Source organism: Ranitomeya imitator, chromosome 10 (assembly GCF_032444005.1).
Source record: "Ranitomeya imitator isolate aRanImi1 chromosome 10, aRanImi1.pri, whole genome shotgun sequence".
NCBI lineage: Eukaryota > Metazoa > Chordata > Amphibia > Anura > Dendrobatidae > Ranitomeya > Ranitomeya imitator.
Genome location: NC_091291.1, coordinates 135,882,885 through 135,901,892, shown reverse-complemented (window position 1 = coordinate 135,901,892; position 19,008 = coordinate 135,882,885). Strand labels below are relative to the sequence as shown.

General features: G+C 41.3%; 1 protein-coding gene across 1 annotated transcript; it reads right to left on the bottom strand.

Annotated features, from left to right (window-relative positions):
* Positions 1 to 2,670: 2,670 nt before the first annotated feature.
* LOC138651215 (indolethylamine N-methyltransferase-like) lies at positions 2,671 to 18,742 on the bottom strand. The gene is made up of 3 exons (XM_069741251.1): positions 18,541 to 18,742; positions 9,992 to 10,199; positions 2,671 to 3,724 (listed from the first exon to the last, which is right to left on the bottom strand). Exons 1-3 carry the CDS (start codon positions 18,692 to 18,694, stop codon positions 3,295 to 3,297), a joined length of 792 nt encoding a protein of 263 aa, XP_069597352.1. The 5' UTR covers positions 18,695 to 18,742; the 3' UTR covers positions 2,671 to 3,294.
* Between the last annotated feature and the right edge of the window lie 266 nt (positions 18,743 to 19,008).

Genomic DNA, 19,008 nt, shown 5'->3' with positions numbered 1-19,008 from the left:
CTTTAATTTACATTTGTGTTCACGAATAATTATTCCTAGAATTATTATGAGCTTATGCAGTGATTTGCATGACCAAATTATGCATATTTTTAATGCAGTGCTGCCTGAAGGCCCATAGATTATGAGTCCCCATCCAATATTGACCATCTGCTTTATCCCTTGAGCAAATGGATTTCTTCAGAATTTCTGAATCTTTTGATATTATGTGCTATAAATGGTGACATATTCAAAGTCTTTGAGGAACATGTGATTTTCTGGATTTTATTTTTGATATTTTATCTCTCAATGTTAAAATTAACCTACCCTTAAAATTATAGACTGTTCATGTCTTTTTCAGTGGGCAAACTTACAAAATCAGCAAGAGATCAAGTAATAATTTCATTCACTGTAGGTCTGGTGTGCCCACCTATTTCTAAGTTCTAAATGCTATTCTTTAGTGTATAAAATGTTATCAAGTTACATTGCAACGCTGAAGCTAGCACTGCATGTAGCTTGATACAAATTTTGAGATTTCCTGAATTTTTTTTTGTTTACTAAGATTACCAGTTTAGTCCATCGGTTACAATTGATCGGCCCCTGTTTTATAGCAGAAAAACTTGTCACATGGATGAGGTTTCACTGCCCTCTTGGGGTAATTTTGGTCGGCCATCCACTCCTGAGGAGGTTCATTGTTGTTCCATGTTTTTCCATTTGTGGATAATAGCTCTCAGTATGGTTTGCTGGAGTCCTAAAGCTTTAAAAATGGTTTCATAACCTTTCCCAGACTGATAGATCTCAATTACTTTGTTTCTCATATGTTCCAGAAATTCTTTGGATCGCGGAATGGTGTCTACCTTTTGAGAATCTTTTGGTCTACTTCACTTTGTCAGGCAGGTTCTATTTAAGTGATTTCTTTATTGAAAGTAGAAGTGGCAGTAATCAGGCCTGGGTGTGGCTCGGGAATTTGAACTCAGCTTCCCAAAGATGTGATAGACCACAGCTAATTTATGTTTTAAGGGGAGGGGTCAATCACTTTTTCACACGGGGCCTGTAGGTTTGGATTCCTTTATTAATAAAGACCTTAATTTAAAAACTGCATTTTGTGAATACTTGTGTTATCTCTGTTTAATATTTAAATTGGGTAAACATATAACACAAGCCCATTCTCCTACACATAGGGTGGGCAACACTCCACTAAATATATGAACATACTGATCAATTAGTCATTAAACTAATATTGAATCAAGAAGTGTCTTTGTGTTTTTTTAAAGATTTTTTACCTTTATTTGAACATATATAAAAGTTTACACACAAAATTTAAATAGTGCCTCTAAACCAAAAGCAATAATAAGAGGTCAGCTATGTGCTTTAGCTGACCCCTTATAATTGCTTTTTGGTTTAGAGGCACTATTTAAATTTTGTGTGTAAACTTTTGTATATGTTCAAATAAAGGTAAATAATCTTTAAAAAAACACAAAGACACTTCTTGATGTAATATTAGTTTAATGACTAATTGATCAGTATGTTCATAATATTTAAATAATTTGTTTGGTGATGTGATACAGGAAAGATATATATCTTGGTACCGTGTTAGCTAGTAGATAGAAAAATATTTAGAATTGAGAGTCCTCAGTGGTTGATACCTTTTAATGGCTAACTGAAAAGATGGTAACAAATTGCAGCTTTCAAGAATACACAGGTCTCTTCATCAGGCAAAGACTAAAAGAAATTCTGGAGAATCACATATTTATGCACAAAACATCACAGAAAAAAAACATGGATAAAACAGGTGACATGAAGCAGAATTACCATGGGTGATAAACAGTTATGTCCATAAATATTGGACCAGTTCTTAGATAGGGAATGTTTTATTGTCCTCTGATAGGACTACAAGACTACCAGGTACTTTCACCTGCATCACTTCTAATGTGGTGTACCTCATTATTTGCATTAAATGTCCAACTGGGGGTCTGTATGTGGGGGAGACAGGGCAAAAACTGAGGACAAGAATGAATTCTCACCGCCATACAATAAGAGAAAAAAGAATGGATCTACCTTGGCAATACATTTTTGTCTCCCCAATCATAACATTATGGACATGAAATTACTTGTTTTAAAAGGTAACTTCAAATCTCAAAGAGACAGAAGAATATGGGAATATAAACTGATGATGACCTTTGACAGTCTTAGTGGAGGAATGAATGTGTTGCATTGATTTATGTCTTTTTACATCAACTAATATGCAAATTGCCTCTTCTGAGAAAAAGAGGACTTAAACTCTATAGCGCCACCTGTTGGAAGTAGCGATCCTACAAGTCACAATCAACCCTTTAAACGAGTCTTGCAATATGACTTAGGATAAAAGCCAAATCAGTATCTCAATTCCCAGACACGGTGTTTCGGGCTGTTGGCCCTCGTCAGTGCGAAGCATGAGAACTAATTTGGCTAGGTGAGAGGCTCTGGACAGGGGTCTAAGGGGTATCATTTCTCCTTATGGAGAGTGACATTCCATCTCTGGCTTGTCAAGGTAAGGAGGCTTATTCGCCGTGCAATGCTCCTCTGGGAAATATAAAATGCAAATTGCCTCTTCTGAGAAAAAGAGGACTTAAACTTAGACAATCAAGATTTGTAAAACCTATTACCTATTGAGCAACAAAGTACAAGAATGGCATCATAGAGAGACACAAGCAGTTAGATACAATATGCTTCATTTTATTTCGTACAGTTAGATGTAATATGCCTAATTTTATTTCATATTCATAGAAAGAAACTAAGAATCAAAACAATGAAATTTAACAATAAAGAAAGAAAATGATTCCAAGATGTCATGTTTCTAAATTATTCAGATGATCAAATTAGGTCTCAGTGCAAGTAAAAGTCCACAGCAACTTCCTATTTATGATTGCACTCTAAATTTAATTATAACACATAACTTAGAAGTAGAGAGATGAGCAAATCTTTTGAATTTCTAATTATCTGGAGAATAAATTTGTGCAATCTCAGTACTGGGAAGCATTAAATTGCTTGGAAAAAACAAGTGGGGAAGAGGAGAGAGAGAGAACCCCATTTACCATAAGAGCTTACATTTTAGACCCTGGGACGAGAAGATGTATAGCACTTTTTATATTGGAGACAATGTAATTAGAAACACAGTTTTTAAAACTTGTGTCATGCACTAGGCATAAATTAAGCAAGTTGCCATGATTTTCTACGAATCCCTCTATGTAAATAATCTGATAGAGAAAGCCCTGTTATAAATATTGCAATTTCTTTAAAAGCTTTTCGCATAACTCTAAGATTGAGATATGTAAGTTTCTACTCTGATTTTGCTTTGTGAGCTGCAATGAATATGACGGCTTTATGGTCAATAAGGTCACAGACAACCGTTCTCTTCTTAACCACACAGCGGTCAATAAGAAAACCTGCCTCAACTAGAGCTTTCCTGGCAAAATCCTCATTATATGTGAAATAATGGAATTTTTCTTTCCCAACTATGAAATATGTTGCATCTAATACCCCAATTAAAATGACGTGACCCTCCGGTTTCAACAACTTTGAGAACTTTTTGAGATATCTCACGTAATCATCTCCGTTTTGGCAGATAACATCTAGGAGCCAAGTGCTGATGATACAATCTCCCGGTGGTAAAACAATTGGATCCGTAATATTTTCTTTCTCTAGGTTATATTTCACAACATGTTGAAGGGCTGATCTCACTTTTACTTCTTTGTCCTGTAGCGGGTCACTGAAAAAATAAATTGGAAATTTGAACAATATGCTTTTCCCACAGTCTGTTTTTTTACCTTCCTGACCAGCGTCATTTTATGTTGTAATAACTCTGGTACACTTCAGCGTATCCCAGTGATTGAGATTGTTTTTTTGTGACACATTGTACTTTATGTTAATGGTAAATGTAATTTGATATTTCTTGCATTTTTTGTGAAAATATTGGAATTTTGGCAAAAATTTAGAAAAGTTTGCAATTTTCAAACTTTACATTTTTATATTTTTAAACCATTTAGTCATGCTGTGTAAAATAATGATTAATAACATTTTCCTAATGTCTACTTTACATCAGCATAATTTTATAAACAATTTTTCTCTTGTTAGAAAGTTATAAGGTTAAAAGTTTATTTTTATTTTAAATTTTTTCAGTAGGTGCTTTTTAATAGGTGCTTCACATGAATTAAAGCAATGTGCGAGGAAAAAATAAACATTTTAACTTTTCCCACCAAAATGTTAATTTAGCCCCAAATTTTGCATTTTTACAAAGGTAACAGGAGAACATGAACAATAGATTTTTTTGAACAATTTCTCCTGAGTAGGCTGATACCCCATAGTTAGGGGAAAACTACTGTTTGGGCGCACAGCAGGGCCAGAATGGAGGGAGCACAATTAGAATTTTGGAGTGCAAAATTCACTGGAATAGATAGCAGATATCATGTTGCATTTGCAGAGCCCTTCGTGTGCCTAAACATTGGAAAACCCCCACAAGTGACTCCATTTTAAAAATTACACCCCTCAAGCATTTTATCTAGAGATGTGGAGAGCATCTTTAACCCACAGGTGCTTCACAGAATCTTATTTACTTGAGCTGTGAAAATAAAAAAAATCAAATTATTCCCACAAAAATGTTGCTTTAGCCATAAATTGTTCATTTTCACAATAGTAACAGGAAAAAATGGACCTAACATTTTATTTTGCATTTTCTCTTAAGTTCACCAACATCCTCTATGTGGCTGGAAACTACATTTCAGGCACAGTGCAATGCTCAGACGGGAAGCAGCAGCATATTGGAGTGTGGATTTTGCTTGAATAATTTGTGAGTGCCATGTCACATTGGCAGAGTTCCTAAAGTGCCAGTACAGCAAAGAAACCATAAGTGGCTCAATTTTATAAACTCCATGTCATGAGGGGTTTTTAATCACTCATTTTTCCTCTTTTTTCTTTCCTTTAAGTGGGCTTTCATACCATTGGAAACAGCCAGATGATATGGGGAGTGAGATCGATTGATGACTTATTTTGGAGATTTCTGATAAACATGTTAGTTGTTACATATTATAGATGTCTTTTTTATCAATCTTTTCTCCCCCCCCCCACCCTCTTGTTCTTCCCCTTCTTTCTCTTTTTTTCTGCATATGGTTTTTTAATTGCTTTTTAATGGAATAAGATGGCCATGTGTGTGATGGGCTATTTGCCTGTTCTATTCTGCGATCACATGACCTGGAGGGGTTGCTCCCTTGTTGCGACATGGCGATCTCGTTTCTACAGATATGGCCAGAATCACGCCCCTTGCTGTGACTCTTCTCTATGCGCTGAACGCGCATGCGCACCGAGTCTGTACGTACATCATGAAGTGTTTGGTCATGTGATGTGTGTCAGGTGACCACTCCCTTGTGACCTCGGATGGTGACGTAAGCGCTGTTCAGTTGCGGTGATAAGAGGGAGCTTGCGATTGGCAGACAGGTATGCACCTCTAGGATTTTGCTGTGTGAAAGCATAGGATAGGCTGACTCATGGACTCATTATTATTTTGGTGCATTTGCTATACAGTGGGGGAAGTAAGTATTTGATCTCTTGCTGATTTTGTAAGTTTGCCCACTGACAAAGACATGAACAGTCTATAATTTTAAGGGTAGGTTAACTTTAACATTGAGAGATAAAATATCAAAAATAAAATACAGAAAATCACATTGTATAAATTATATACATGTATTTGCATTTTGTAGTGAGAAATAAGTATTTGATCCCCTACCAACCGTTAAGCTCCTAATCAACTTGTTACCTGCATTAAAGACAGTTGTCTTACATAGTCACCTTTATAAAAGACTCCTGTCCACAGACTCAATTAATCAGTCAGACTCCAACCTCTATAACATGGGCAAAAACAAAGAACTTTATAAGGATATCAGGGACAAGATTATAGACCTGCACAAAGCTGGAATGGGCTACAAAACCATAAGTAAGATGCTAGTTGGTGCAGTAGTAAGAAAATGGAAGAAATACAAAATGACTGTCAATCGACATCGATCTGGGGCACCATGCAAAATCTCACCTCATGGGGTATCCTTGATCATGAAGAAGGTGAGAGATCAGTCTAAAACTACATGGGGGGAACTTGCTAATGATCTCAAGGCAGCTGGGACCACAGTAACCAAGGAAACCATTGGTAACACATTATGCCGTAAAGGTTTAAGATCCTGCAGTGCCCACAAGGTCCCTCTGCTCAAGAAGGCACATGTGCCGGCCTATCTGAAATTTGCCAATGAACACCAGGATGATTCTGTGAGTGATTGGGAGAAGGTGCTGCGGTCAGATGAAACAAAAATTGAGGTTTTGGGCATTACCTCAACTTGCCATGTTTGGAGGAAGAGAAATGCTGCCTATGACCCAAAGAACACAATTCCCACTGCCAAGCATGGAGGTGGAAACATTAGGTTTTGGGGGTGTTTCTCTGCTAAGGGCATGGGACTACTCCACTGCATCAATAGGAGAATGGATGGAGCCATGAACCATACAATCCTGAGTGACAACCTCCTTCCCTCCGACAGGGTGTTAAAAATGGGTTGTGACTGGGTTATCTAGCAAGAAAATGACCCAAACATACATTCAAGGCAACAAAGTAGTGGCTCAAAAAGAAGCACATTAAGGACATGGAGTGGCCTAGCCAGTCTCCAGATCTTAATCCCATAGAAAACTCAAGGAGGGAGGTGAAATTTCGAGTTGTCAAGCGACAGCCTCAAAATATTAATGATTTAGAGATGATCTGCAAAGAGGAGTGGAACAAAAATTCCTCCTGATATGTGCACAAACCTCATCAACTGCAAAAAAGTCTGACTGCTGTGCTTGCCAACAAGGGCTTTGCCTCCAAGTATTTAGTCTTGTTTGTCAGAGGGATCAAATACTTATTTCTCAGTGCAAAATGCAAATAAATATATATAATTTATACAATGTGATTTTCTGGATTTTATATTTTATATTCTATCTCTCAATGTTAAAATTAACCTACCTTTAACCTTATAGGCTGTTCATGTCTTTGTCAGTGGGCAATCTTACAGAATCAGCAAGAGATCAAATACTTCCCTCAATGTAGGTGATTTTGATTGGACCACTGTAATAGGACTATGCATAAACATGGGCCCCCTTTTTTGATGATTGGCTTCTAGTATCCATGAGGACAGGGATGCCATCTTTCTATTGGCTGATTATGCTTTATAGCATCTTATCAACAATATGAATATTGACCTATTGAGGTGTTGGTCTCTAATGAACTCACACTATATATATATATATATATATATATAACGTATACCACTGAGAGATATTTTGTGTATTTTTCCGGAGATTTTGCATATAAACTGTGTAATGTATTGTAACAACCCTGCTGGCATCACTGCATGGCCTCCCATCCCCCACCTGCATTACACTCAAACTCACTTCTCTGGGCCTTGTTGTGAGTTCTCTCTGCTGCCAGCTCCATGCTGTGTGCCTCATGTCTGCTGTTTGCTCTGTGCATGCTCTGTGCATGCTCTGTCTGTGTGCATAGGGGGCAGCGTCGGCAACTCCTGTGTCTTATTGAATCTGTGTGCACCTTGCTAAGGTGTCCCGGCCAATTGCCATGAGACTTCCTGTATTTAAGACTTCCCCACCCATTGGTGGGGGTCTGTGCATCTTACTCCCTCAGTCAGTTCTTAGCTGCTGAGGTGCCAGGCCCTGTCTCTGTTACTCTTGTGTCCGTCACACAGTGGGGCATTGTACCCTGGTCTCTGTCCTGAGTTTGCCACCCAGTGCGGCTTAGTACCCTGGCTTGTGTCCTTGTGTAGCCACCCAGTGGGGCTTCGTACCCTGGCCTATGTCCACCACCCAGTGGAGCGTCATACCCTGGCTTGTGTCCGTGTTTCTGTGCCTTGTCCCGTTCTTGACTCTGTCTTAGTCTAGTCCTGTTTCTGTGTTCGTTTATATCCCTGTCTTGGTTTGCTTTCTCTGCTGTGCGTACTCTGTGTCTTGCTTTGCTCTGCTCTGCACTCCGTATATAGCTTTGCTCTGCTCTGCACTCTGTGTCTTGCTTTGCTCTGCTTTTGGGTCTGCTCTCTGCAACCTTGCTTTGCTCCATCCTCTGCACTCTGGGGCTTTGCTCTGCTTTCAGCTCTGCACTCTGTGTCTTGCTTTACTCTACTTTTGGCTCTGCTCTCCGCGACCTTATTTTGGTCCTTGCTCTGCATTCTGTGACTTTGCTCTGCACTCTGTGGTTTGCACTCAGCTCTGCACTCTGACTTTGCTCTGCTCTCAGCTCTGCTCTCTGTAGCTTTGCTTTGCACTCTGACTTTGCTCTCAGCTCTGCCCTCTGTGGCTTTGCTCTGTGGCTCCGCTCCTTGCGGTTCTACCTTGTTCCGCGTCTTGCGGTTCTTCCCTGCTCCGCCTCCTGCATCTCTGAACTTAGCTCCACCTCCTGCATCTCTGCTCTTGGCTCCACCTCCTGCTTTTCTGTTCTTTGCTCTAGCTCCTGTGCTTCCACTTTGCATCCGCTCTTGCATTCTTTCTCTACCTATTCATAAGTCCTCCTTTCTGAACAAGTTCTTACCTGTTTTACATACCTGCCTGCTGACCAGTCCCTACTGGTTCTTCCAGTGTACCAGCCTTGTCCACCAGTCCTGCAAGAGCCAGCCGTGCCTGCCTACCTGCCAGTGTCTCTGTTGCACCTGTCCGCCTGCCTGTGTCCCAGCCATGCCCGTCTGTCTGCCAGAGTGCCAGCCGTGCCCGCTTGCCTGTCTATGTTCCGTTCCCCGGTGGGATCAGCAGCCACAGCCAGACACCACCCTGGAGTGGTACCTGGTAGCTTCCTGCTGCACAAGTCTGACCTCACCATCAGAGGCTCCAGCGAAGACCAAGGAAGCTACTTAGTTACGCCCCTTCCAGGGTAGTCTGGTCTGTGGTCCAGTGGGGCCACACCCCTGCACTCCCGCGTCAACCAGTTTGGGTGTGAGCGTGACATGTATCTTTGTGGGCTGTGCTTCTATGGTAATTAGTGCAGACTGTGTCTCCACACTATATAAGCCAGCCCCTTGTGATATCCTGTATACTTGATAAAGGTCGATATAGGTCGAAACGATGTGTTTTCATGGCGGAGTAAAGCTTCTTTGAATTTCTTCACCTGGATTGGACTGTTCCCATTTATCCTGACTGCTGCTACTTTTCCAAGTGGGTTCCTTGGATCGAGAGCAGGTATGCACACTTAGGCACACTTAGTGAGTGCTGTCAGCCTTTTCCTTATGTGGCCTCATGTGACAAGGGGGGTCTCATCTAGAGATGAGCGAACATCGTCGGCTCCCTCCTTATTCAGCAAGTTGCAGAGCTTACAGAAGAAGCTGCATCGGGAACCCGGATATCTGGAGTGCTCCCGATGATCAGCTGTTTGGTGCCATAGCTGCATGTGTCGCATGGAGAGCCTGTGTGTGGCGACTGTCACACAGCCGCACATGCAGCTGCGGCACCGAACAGCTGATCATCAAGAGAGCTCCAGGTATCCGGGTTACCGATGCAGCTTGTTCGGTAAGTACTGTAGCTTGCTCACTGTAGCTCACAGATCAGGAAGTCATTATCTGACCCCCTGCTATCATGGCAACCATCAGGTACCCATGATGACATTACAAGGGCGTCAATCGGTGAGATGTATGTCCTGGCAAAGTTCTGGGAGTAAACACCGATAGTAGCCACAGACCCTTATTTACACAAAGTAGGACACAAAAACATCCTTTGTTGCTTAAGCTTGGATACATCTCTGTTTTTTATTAAGGATTGCTTTTATTAAACAGCAATTAAGAATAATTTTGATCTGGATGAATAAATTCAGACTATTCCATGGATTTTAGAAATGTCATTTGAATAAACTATATCAGATAAATAATAGATTTACTGTGCAAACATCTTCTAAATTTGCCTCTATATACATAGAATGGAAGCAGCTATGTCAATGGCAGTGTGTTTTCATAATTTTTTTGGACAAATACTTCACCTGCTTTCTCCTATGTCTGCTTGCAGTTTTGCGGCATGGCCCCAGCTAAACGCTCCTGTACGTGAGTCCACCCATCTTTTCAGCTCCAAGATGCATCTGTCTCTCATCTTCAGCACGATGATGTATTTAAAAAACTCACAGGCTGCAAACAAGTGATGAATCATGGCACTCGGACTGATATCAATCAAAATATCTCCATTTATGTTACCTGCAAAAAATATGAATAAAACACACGGTTGGAAAAGTCACAGAAAAGGGATTGTCTGTATATTTAAAAAAAAAAAAAAATCTTATTAATTTTATTAACTCTGGATGGGAATATCAAAACATATCTTTTAATGTCAATCCAGAAGAAACTCAGCTGACAGCACCACCGTACTAGGGAAATAACTTGTGCCTGCTCACCTGTGATGGGAGTCCTGACCGCCAGATCTGAGGTGCTCCAGATCACTGAACAAGTCCAATATCAAACAACGAAGAAGAAAGGAAAGGCGGCACTCACAGATCCATTCCGAGCGGTTACTTTATTGCTTTAAAAGCCATCACAGCCGGGGGTACTGAACAAACAGGCTTGCCGCACTGTTTGTTCAGTACCCCCGGCTGTGATGGCTTTTTAAGCAATAAAGTAACCGCTCGGAATGGATCTGTGAGTGCCGCCTTTCCTTTCTTCTTCGTTGTTTGGTATCTTTTAATGTGTTCACTTTAATCCCTTTTCTTCCTTGACCATATACAGTTAGGTCCATAAATATTTGGACAGTGACACAAGTTTTGGCATTTTAGTTGTTTGCCAAAACATATTGCAGATCCAATTATATAATCAATATTCACTTAAAGTGCAGACTCTCAGCTGTAGTTTGAGGATGTTCACATCCTAATTGAAGTAAGGGTTTAGGAATTACAGCTCTTTAAAATGGAGCTGCCTCTTTTTTTTAAAGGGATCGAATGTAATTGGACAATTATCTCAAAATCTCTTTAACCCCTTTACCCCCAAGGGTGGTTTGCACGTTAATGACCGGGCCAATTTTTACAATTCTGACCACTGTCCCTTTATGAGGTTATAACTCTGGAACGCTTCAATGGATCCTGATGATTCTGACATTGTTTTCTCGTGACATATTGTACTTCATGACAATGGTAAAAATTATTTGATAGTACCTGCGTTTATTTGTGAAAAAAACGGAAATTTGGCGAAAATTATGAAAATTTCGCAATTTTCCAACTTTGAATTTTTATGCAATTAAATCACAGAGATATGTCACACAAAATACTTAATAAGTAACATTTCCCACATGTCTACTTTACATCAGCACAATTTTGGAACCAAAATTTTTTTTTGTTAGGGAGTTATAAGGGTTAAAAGTTGACCAGCAATTTCTCATTTCTACAACACCATTTTATTTTAGGGACCACATCTCATTTGAAGTCATTTTGAGGGGTCTATATGATAGAAAATACCCAAGTGTGACACCATTCTAAAAACTACACCCCTCAAGGTGCTCAAAACCATATTCAAGAAGTTTATTAACCCTTCTGGTGCTTCACAGGAATTTTTTGAATGTTTAAATAAAAATGAACATTTAACTTTTTTTCACAAAAAATGTAATTCAGCTCCAATTTGTTTTATTTTACCAAGGGTAACAGGAGAAAATGGACCCCAAACATTGTTGTACAATTTGTCCTGAGTATGCCAATACCCCACATGTGGGGGTAAACCACTGTTTGGGCGCATGGCAGAGCTCGGAAGCGAAGGAGCGCCATTTGACTTTTCAATGCAAAATTGACTGGAATTGAGATGGGACGCCATGTTTCGTTTGGAGAGCCCCTGATGTGGCTAAACATTGAAACCCCCCACAAGTGACACCATTTTGGAAAGTAGACCCCCTAAGGAACTTATCTAGAGGTGTGGTGAGCACTTTGACCCAACAAGTGCTTCACAGAAGTTTATAATGTAGAACCGTAAAAATAAAAAATCATATTTTTTCACAAAAATTATCTTTTCGCCCCCAATTTTTTATTTTCCCAAGGGTAAGAGAAGAAATTGGACCCCAAAAGTTGTTGTACAATTTGTCCTGAGTACGCTGATAGCCCATATGTGGGGGTAAACCACTGTTTGGGCGGATGGGAGAGCTCGGAAGGGAAGGAGCGCCGTTTGACTTTTCAATGCAAAATTGACAGGAATTGAGATGGGACGTCATGTTGCGTTTGAAGAGCCACTGATGTGCCTAAACATTGAAACCCCCCACAAGTGACACCATTTTGGAAAGTAGACCCCCTAAGGAACTTATCTAGAGGTGTGGTGAGCACTTTGACCCACCAAGTGCTTCACAGAAGTTTATAATGTAGAACCGTAAAAATAAAAAATCATATTTTTTCACAAAAATTATCTTTTTGCCCCCAATTTTTTATTTTCCCAAGGGTAAGAGAAGAAATTGGACCCCAAAAGTTGTTGTACAATTTGTCCTGAGTACGCGGATACCCCATATGTGGGGGTAAACCACTGTTTGGGTGGATGGGAGAGCTCGGAAGGGAAGGAGCGCCGTTTGACTTTTCAAAGCTAAATTGACAGGAATTGAGATGGGACGCCATGTTGCGTTTGAAGAGCCACTGATGTGCCTAAACATTGAAACCCCCCACAAATGACACCATTTTGGAAAGTAGACCCCCTAAGGAACTTATCTAGAGGTGTGGTGAGCACTTTGACCCACCAAGTGCTTCACAGAAGTTTATAATGCAGAGCCGTAAAAATAAAACAAAATTTTTTTCCCACAAAAATTATTTTTTTAGCCCCCAGTTTTGTATTTTCCTGAGGGTAACAGGAGAAATTGGACCCCAAAATTTGTTGCCCAATTTGTCCTGAGTGCGATGATACACCATATGTGGGGGGAACCACTGTTTGGGCACATGGGAGGGCTCAGAAGGGAAGGAGTGCCATTTGAATGCAGACTTAGATGGAATGGTCTGCAGGTGTCACATTGCGTTTGCAGAGCCCCTAATGTACCTAAACAGTAGAAACCCCCCACAATTGACACCATTTTGGAAAGTAGACCCCCTTAGGAACTTATCTAGATGTGTGCTGAGCGCTTTGACCCACCAAGGGCTTCACAGAAGTTTATAATGGAGAGCCGTAAAAATAAAAAAAAAATTTTTTCCCACAAAAATTATTTTTTAGCCCCCAGTTTTGTATTTTCCCGAGGGTAAAAGGAGAAATTCGACCCCACAATTTGTTGTCCAATTTGTCCTGAGTGCGCTGATACCCCATATGTGGGGGGGAACCACTGTTTGGGCGCATGGGAGGGCTCGGAAGGGAAGGAGCTCCATTTGGAATGAGGACTTAGATGGAATGGTCTGCAGGTGTCACATTGCATTTGCAGAGCCCCTAATGTACCTAAACAGTAGAAACCTCCCACAAGTGACACCATTTTGGAAACTAGACCCCCTAAGGAACTCATCTAGATGTGTTGTGATATCTTTGAACCCCCAAGTGTTTCACTACAGTTTGTAACGCAGAGCCGTGAAAATTAAAAAAAAAAATCTTTCCCCCCAAAATTATTTTTTAGCCCCCAGTTTTGTATTTTCCCGAGGGTAAGAGGAGAAATTCGACCCCAAAAGTTGTTGTCCAATTTGTCCTGAGTACGCTGATACCCCGTATGTTGGGGGAAACCAACGTTTGAGCGCATGGCAGAGCTCGGAAGGGAAGGAGCGCCATTTGGAATGCAGACTTAGATGGAATGGTCTGCAGACGTCACATTGCGTTTGCAGAACCCCTAATGTACCTAAACAGTAGAAACCCCCCACAAGTGACCCCATATTGGAAACTAGACCCCCCAGGGAACTAATCTAGATGTGTTGTGAGAACTTTGAACCCCCAAGTGTTTCACTACAGTTTATAACGCAGAGCCGTGAAAATAAAAAATCTTTTTTTTCCCCACAAAAAATATGTTTTAGCCCCGAGTTTTGTATTTTCCCAAGGGTAGCAGGAGAAATTGGACCCCAAAAGTTGTTGTCCTATTTGTCCTGAGTACGCTGATACCCCATATGTTGGGGTAAACCCCTGTTTGGGCACACGGGAGAGCTCGGAAGGGAAGAAGCACTGTTTTACTTTTTCAACGCAGAATTGGCTGGAATTGAGATCGGACGCCATGTCGCGTTTGGAGAGCCCCTGATGTGCCTAAACAGTGGAAACCCCCCAATTATAACTGAAACCCTAATCCAAACACATCCCTAACCCTAATCCCAACAGTAACCCTAACAACACCTCTAACCCTGACACACCCCTAACCCTAATCCCAACCCTATTCCCAACCGTAAATGTAATCTAAACCCTAACTGTAACTTTAGCCCCAACCCAAACTGTAGCCCTAGCCCTAACCCTAGCCCTAACCCTAATCCTAACCCTAGCCCTAACCCTAGCCCTAACCCTAGCCCTAACCCTAGCCCTAACCCTAGCCCTAACCCTAACCCTAGCCCTAGCCCTAACCCTAACCCTAGCCCTAACCCTAGCCCTAACCCTAGCCCTAGCCCTAACCCTAGCCCTAACTCTAACCCTAGCCCTAATGGGAAAATGGAAATAAATACATTTTTTTAATTTTTCCCTAACTAAGGGGGTGATGAAGGGGGGTTTGATTTACTTTTATAGCGGGTTTTTTAGCGGATTTTTATGATTGGCAGCCGTCACACACTGAAAGACGCTTTTTATTGCAAAAAATATTTTTTGCGTTACCACATTTTGAGAGCTATAATTTTTCTATATTCTGGTCCACAGAGTCATGTGAGGTCTTGGTTTTTGCGGGACGAGTTGATGTTTTTATTGGTAACATTTTCGGGCACGTGACATTTTTTGATCGCTTTTTATTCCGATTTTTGTGAGGCAGAATGACCAAAAACCAGCTATTCATGAATTTCTTTTGGGGGAGGCGTTTATACCGTTCCGCGTTTGGTAAAATTGATGAAGCAGTTTTATTCTTCGGGTCAGTACGATTACAGCGACACCTCATTTATATCATTTTTTTATGTTTTGGCGCTTTTATACGATAAAAACTATTTTATAGAAAAAATAATTATTTTTGCATCGCTTTATTCTCAGGGCTATAACTTTTTTATTTTTTTGCTGATGATGCTGTATGGCGGCTCGTTTTTTGCGGGACAAGATGACGTTTTCAGCGGTACCATGGTTAGTTATATCTGTCTTTTTGATCGCGTGTTATTCCACTTTTTGTTCGGCGGTATGATAATAAAGCGTTGTTTTTTGCCTCGTTTTTTTTTTTTTTTTCTTACGGTGTTTACTGAAGGGGTTAACTAGTGGGCCAGTTTTATAGGTCGGGCCGTTACGGACGCGGCGATACTAAATATGTGTACTTTTATTGTTTTTTTTTTTTTATTTAGATAAAGAAATGTATTTATGGGAATAATATTTTTATTTTTTTTTCATTATTTTGGAATATTTTTTTTAATTTTTTTTTACACATTTGAAATTTTTTTTTTTACTTTTTTACTTTGTCCCAGGGGGGGACATCACAGATCAGTGATCTGACAGTTTGCACAGCACTCTGTCAGATCACTGATCTGATAGGAGTGCAGGCTGCTTCACAGTGCCTGCTCTGAGCAGGCTCTGTGAAGCCACCTCCCTCCCTGCAGGACCCGGATCCGCGGCCATCTTGGATCCGGGGCTGGAGGGAGCAGGGAGGGAGGTGAGACCCTCGCAGCAACGCGATCACATCGCGTTGCTGCGGGGGGCTCAGGGAAGCCCGCAGGGAGCCCCCTCCCTGCGCGGTGCTTCCCTGTACCGCCGGCACATCGCGATCATCTTTGATCGCGGTGTGCCGGGGGTTAATGTGCCGGGGGCGGTCCGTGACCGCTCCTGGCACATAGTGCCGGATGTCAGCTGCGATAAACAGCTGACACCCGGCCGCGATCGGCGGCGCTCCCCCCGTGAGCGCTGCCGATCGCATATGACGTACTATTGCGTCCTTGGGAAGAAAAGCCCACCCCACATGGACGCAATAGTACGTCTAATGGCAGAAAGGGGTTAATAAACTACATGGGATTTTCCCTTGCATCATCAATTAAGCAGACAAATGGTTTGGAGCTGATTCCAGGTGTGGCATTTGCATTTGGAAGTTCTTGCTGTGAAGCCACAAGATGCAGTCAATGGAGCTCTCAATGAAAGTAAAACAGACAATCATTAGGCTGAATAAAAGAAGAAATCCATCAGAGAGATAGCAGAAATATCAGGATTGGCCAAATCAACAGTTTGGTACTTTTATGCCCAACCGTGATGCACTTGGATTTGTGCATCCATTGTGCCACAAGGATGGGTCACACACAGACCAGGTGACAATTTCCAGGCATTGTCAACACTGGAAGCAAGGGACAAAGCTCAGGAATTGGCCGCTTTGGGACCAGTAGACAAGGTTCAGTCACCGGTGCAAATAAGTGGTTCAGATACAGGTCTGGCCACTCTGGGACCAGGGGACTTCAGATGCAAGACTGGTCACACCGGGATCAGGGGAGTTTGGATACAGGAGTAGCCTCACCAGGACCAGGGGAATTTGGATACATGACTAGCCGCACCGTTACCAGGGAAACAGGTTCAGGACACTGGCTGCACACGGACAAGGGAACTTAACAACTCACTAGTAGTACAGCTTACTCACTGATGTTTGCACTCGTTGCTTCACTTCTCCCAAAGGGAGAGGGGACAATGCCTACCAGCAACCGGCTGACAGCATTTAGCAAAAAGTGCGCTCTGCTCCTTTAAGAGCAGGAGCGTGCACAACTAGTGGGTGAGCCGGCATCTCTGCATGGAGGGAGAAGGGAACCCAATGCTGTGGCGCCGACAGAAGTGTTACAGGTACATTCTGCAAAAAAAAGAAAAAAGCGCACTGGTGAATTTTGGAATTCAAAAAGGTCTGGAAGTCCATAAAAGACAACACGCATCCTTTCCATGGTGAAGAAAAATCCCTTCTCAACATCTAAGTGAAGAACCCTCTCCAGGAAGTCAGTGCTTCAGTATCTAAAGGTACCGTTACACTAAACGATTTACCAACGATCACGACCAGCGATACGACCTTGCCGTGATCGTTGGTAAGTCGTTGTGTGGTCGCTGGGGAGCTGTCACACAAACAGCTCTCTCCAGCGACCAACGATCAGGGGAAAGACTTCGGCATCGTTGAAACTGTCTTCAACAATGCCGAAGTCCCCCTGCAGCACCCGGGTAACCAGGGTAAACATCGGGTTACTAAGTGCAGGGCCGCGCTTAGTAACCCGATATTTACCCTGGTTACCATTGTAAAAGTAAAAAAAAAAAAACAGTACATACCCACATTCTGATGTCTGTCACGTCCCCCGGCGTCCACAGGGTTAAAACTGCTTATAACTGAATAAACAAATAAAAAAAGGAGTGCCAGCCGAAGAGCACAGAGCACAGTAGATACACACAGAGAGTAGGGAAGTTAAAGGATTGAACTTCCACTTACTTCATAGGAGGAGGACGATTACTATCCCCCTTTCCTTCCAGGTCAATCCTTAAACTCTGCTACTCCCCATGTGGACATACCGTGCGCTTCGGCTGGCGCTCCTTTTTTGTTTGTTTTTTTCAGTTGCCTTACAAAACACCACCTGATTAGGATTTCCGAACCTGGTAGCAGCAGGCTGATTGAGCTGTAGCAAATTTGTCCACATTTATGAAGACTATCTAGTGAAAGTGTTCTGTTGTTTTTCCTTTCCCTACGCCCTCCTCAGAAGCACTCCTTTTCGGCCTTTCTACTTGCTATTTTTTCAACTTTGTAATATGTCTTATCAGAGATATCTGCTTAGTTCTACTTGTGGACTGATCTTTCATTGTCAAAATTCTCAATTCAAGAGTCTAAGGGGTATCGTTTCTCCTTATGGAGAGTGACATACCATCTCTGGCTTGTCAAGGTAAGGAGGCTTATTCGCCATGCAATGCTCCTCTGGGAAATATAATATGCAAATTGCCTCTTCTGAGAAAAAGAGGACTTAAACTCTATAGCGCCACCTGTTGGAAGTAGCGATCCTACAAGTCACAATCAACCCTTTAACGAGTCGTGCAATATGACTTAGGTTAAAAGCCAAATCAGTATCTCAATTCGCAGACACGGTGTTTCGGGCTATTGGCCCTCGTCAGTGCGAAGCATGAGAACTGGTTTGGCTAGGTGAGAGGCACTGGACTGGGGTTTGGCTTTTATCCTAAGTCATATTGCATTAACAGCAGCTAATTATCATCAATTAGTTTTGAGACCATCAAAAATTAGAGCTAGAGCCTGCAAAGGACAAAACTGGTGAAAATGCAGGTTATATGGTATGTTATTTAACAGCCAAAAAAACAACTTTACTAAATCAAGAGACCATTTATATTCTTCATAATATTCAATCCCCAGAGTTTTGTCTGCTTCTTTTTATTGATAACATAGATGCAGCATGCCCCCTGTAATCACTCAACACCAAAAATTTTAAATCCCTAATTTTTATCTAGTTATCTGCAGTAAAACAAACAAAAAAATGGAAAGAATAAGATATGTACTACATACCCTCTTTAAAGGTTTTTGAAAGATTTTCAAGGGGAAATTTTAAGGAATCCTCCCCTAAGACCATGTTTGGTTTATCTGAAAAATAATTCTCCAAATTTTCTCTGGAATCAAAATTATCTGCATTATAGCACTTATTAGGACAGCAATCCATCATGTATTCTTGGAATCACAGACGGGGTGACTCCTTCTACACCGGTGACTAAACATCTTTATATCTTCACTAGGAATTAATTTGCAGAGTATACAAATTCATTTCATGTCATGAGTTATCGCCTTCATGAGTTACTCATGGGATCAAATATTTACATTTATATATCATGATGTTTATAAGCCGAAACATTTTTTTAACAAATTGAGCAATGGAAAAAAACTTCTCCACAAACTTGTTTACTTTAAGTCTGGAATGGCTGCTTAAAGAGAGAAAGATCAGCCATAGGTAGAGTGAAGCATTTTAGCCAATTGGTTCAT

Excerpts from the sequence above, each read along its gene's own strand:
- LOC138651215 (XM_069741251.1), bottom strand. The coding sequence starts at position 18,694 with ATGATGGATTGCTGTCCTAATAAGTGCTATAATGCAGATAATTTTGAT. Across the intron at positions 10,200-18,540 it reads TTCAAAAACCTTTAAAGAGG|GTAACATAAATGGAGATATT; the intron begins GTATGTAGTACA and ends TATTTTTTGCAG. Across the intron at positions 3,725-9,991 it reads GCAGACATAGGAGAAAGCAG|TGACCCGCTACAGGACAAAG; the intron begins GTGAAGTATTTG and ends TTATTTTTTCAG.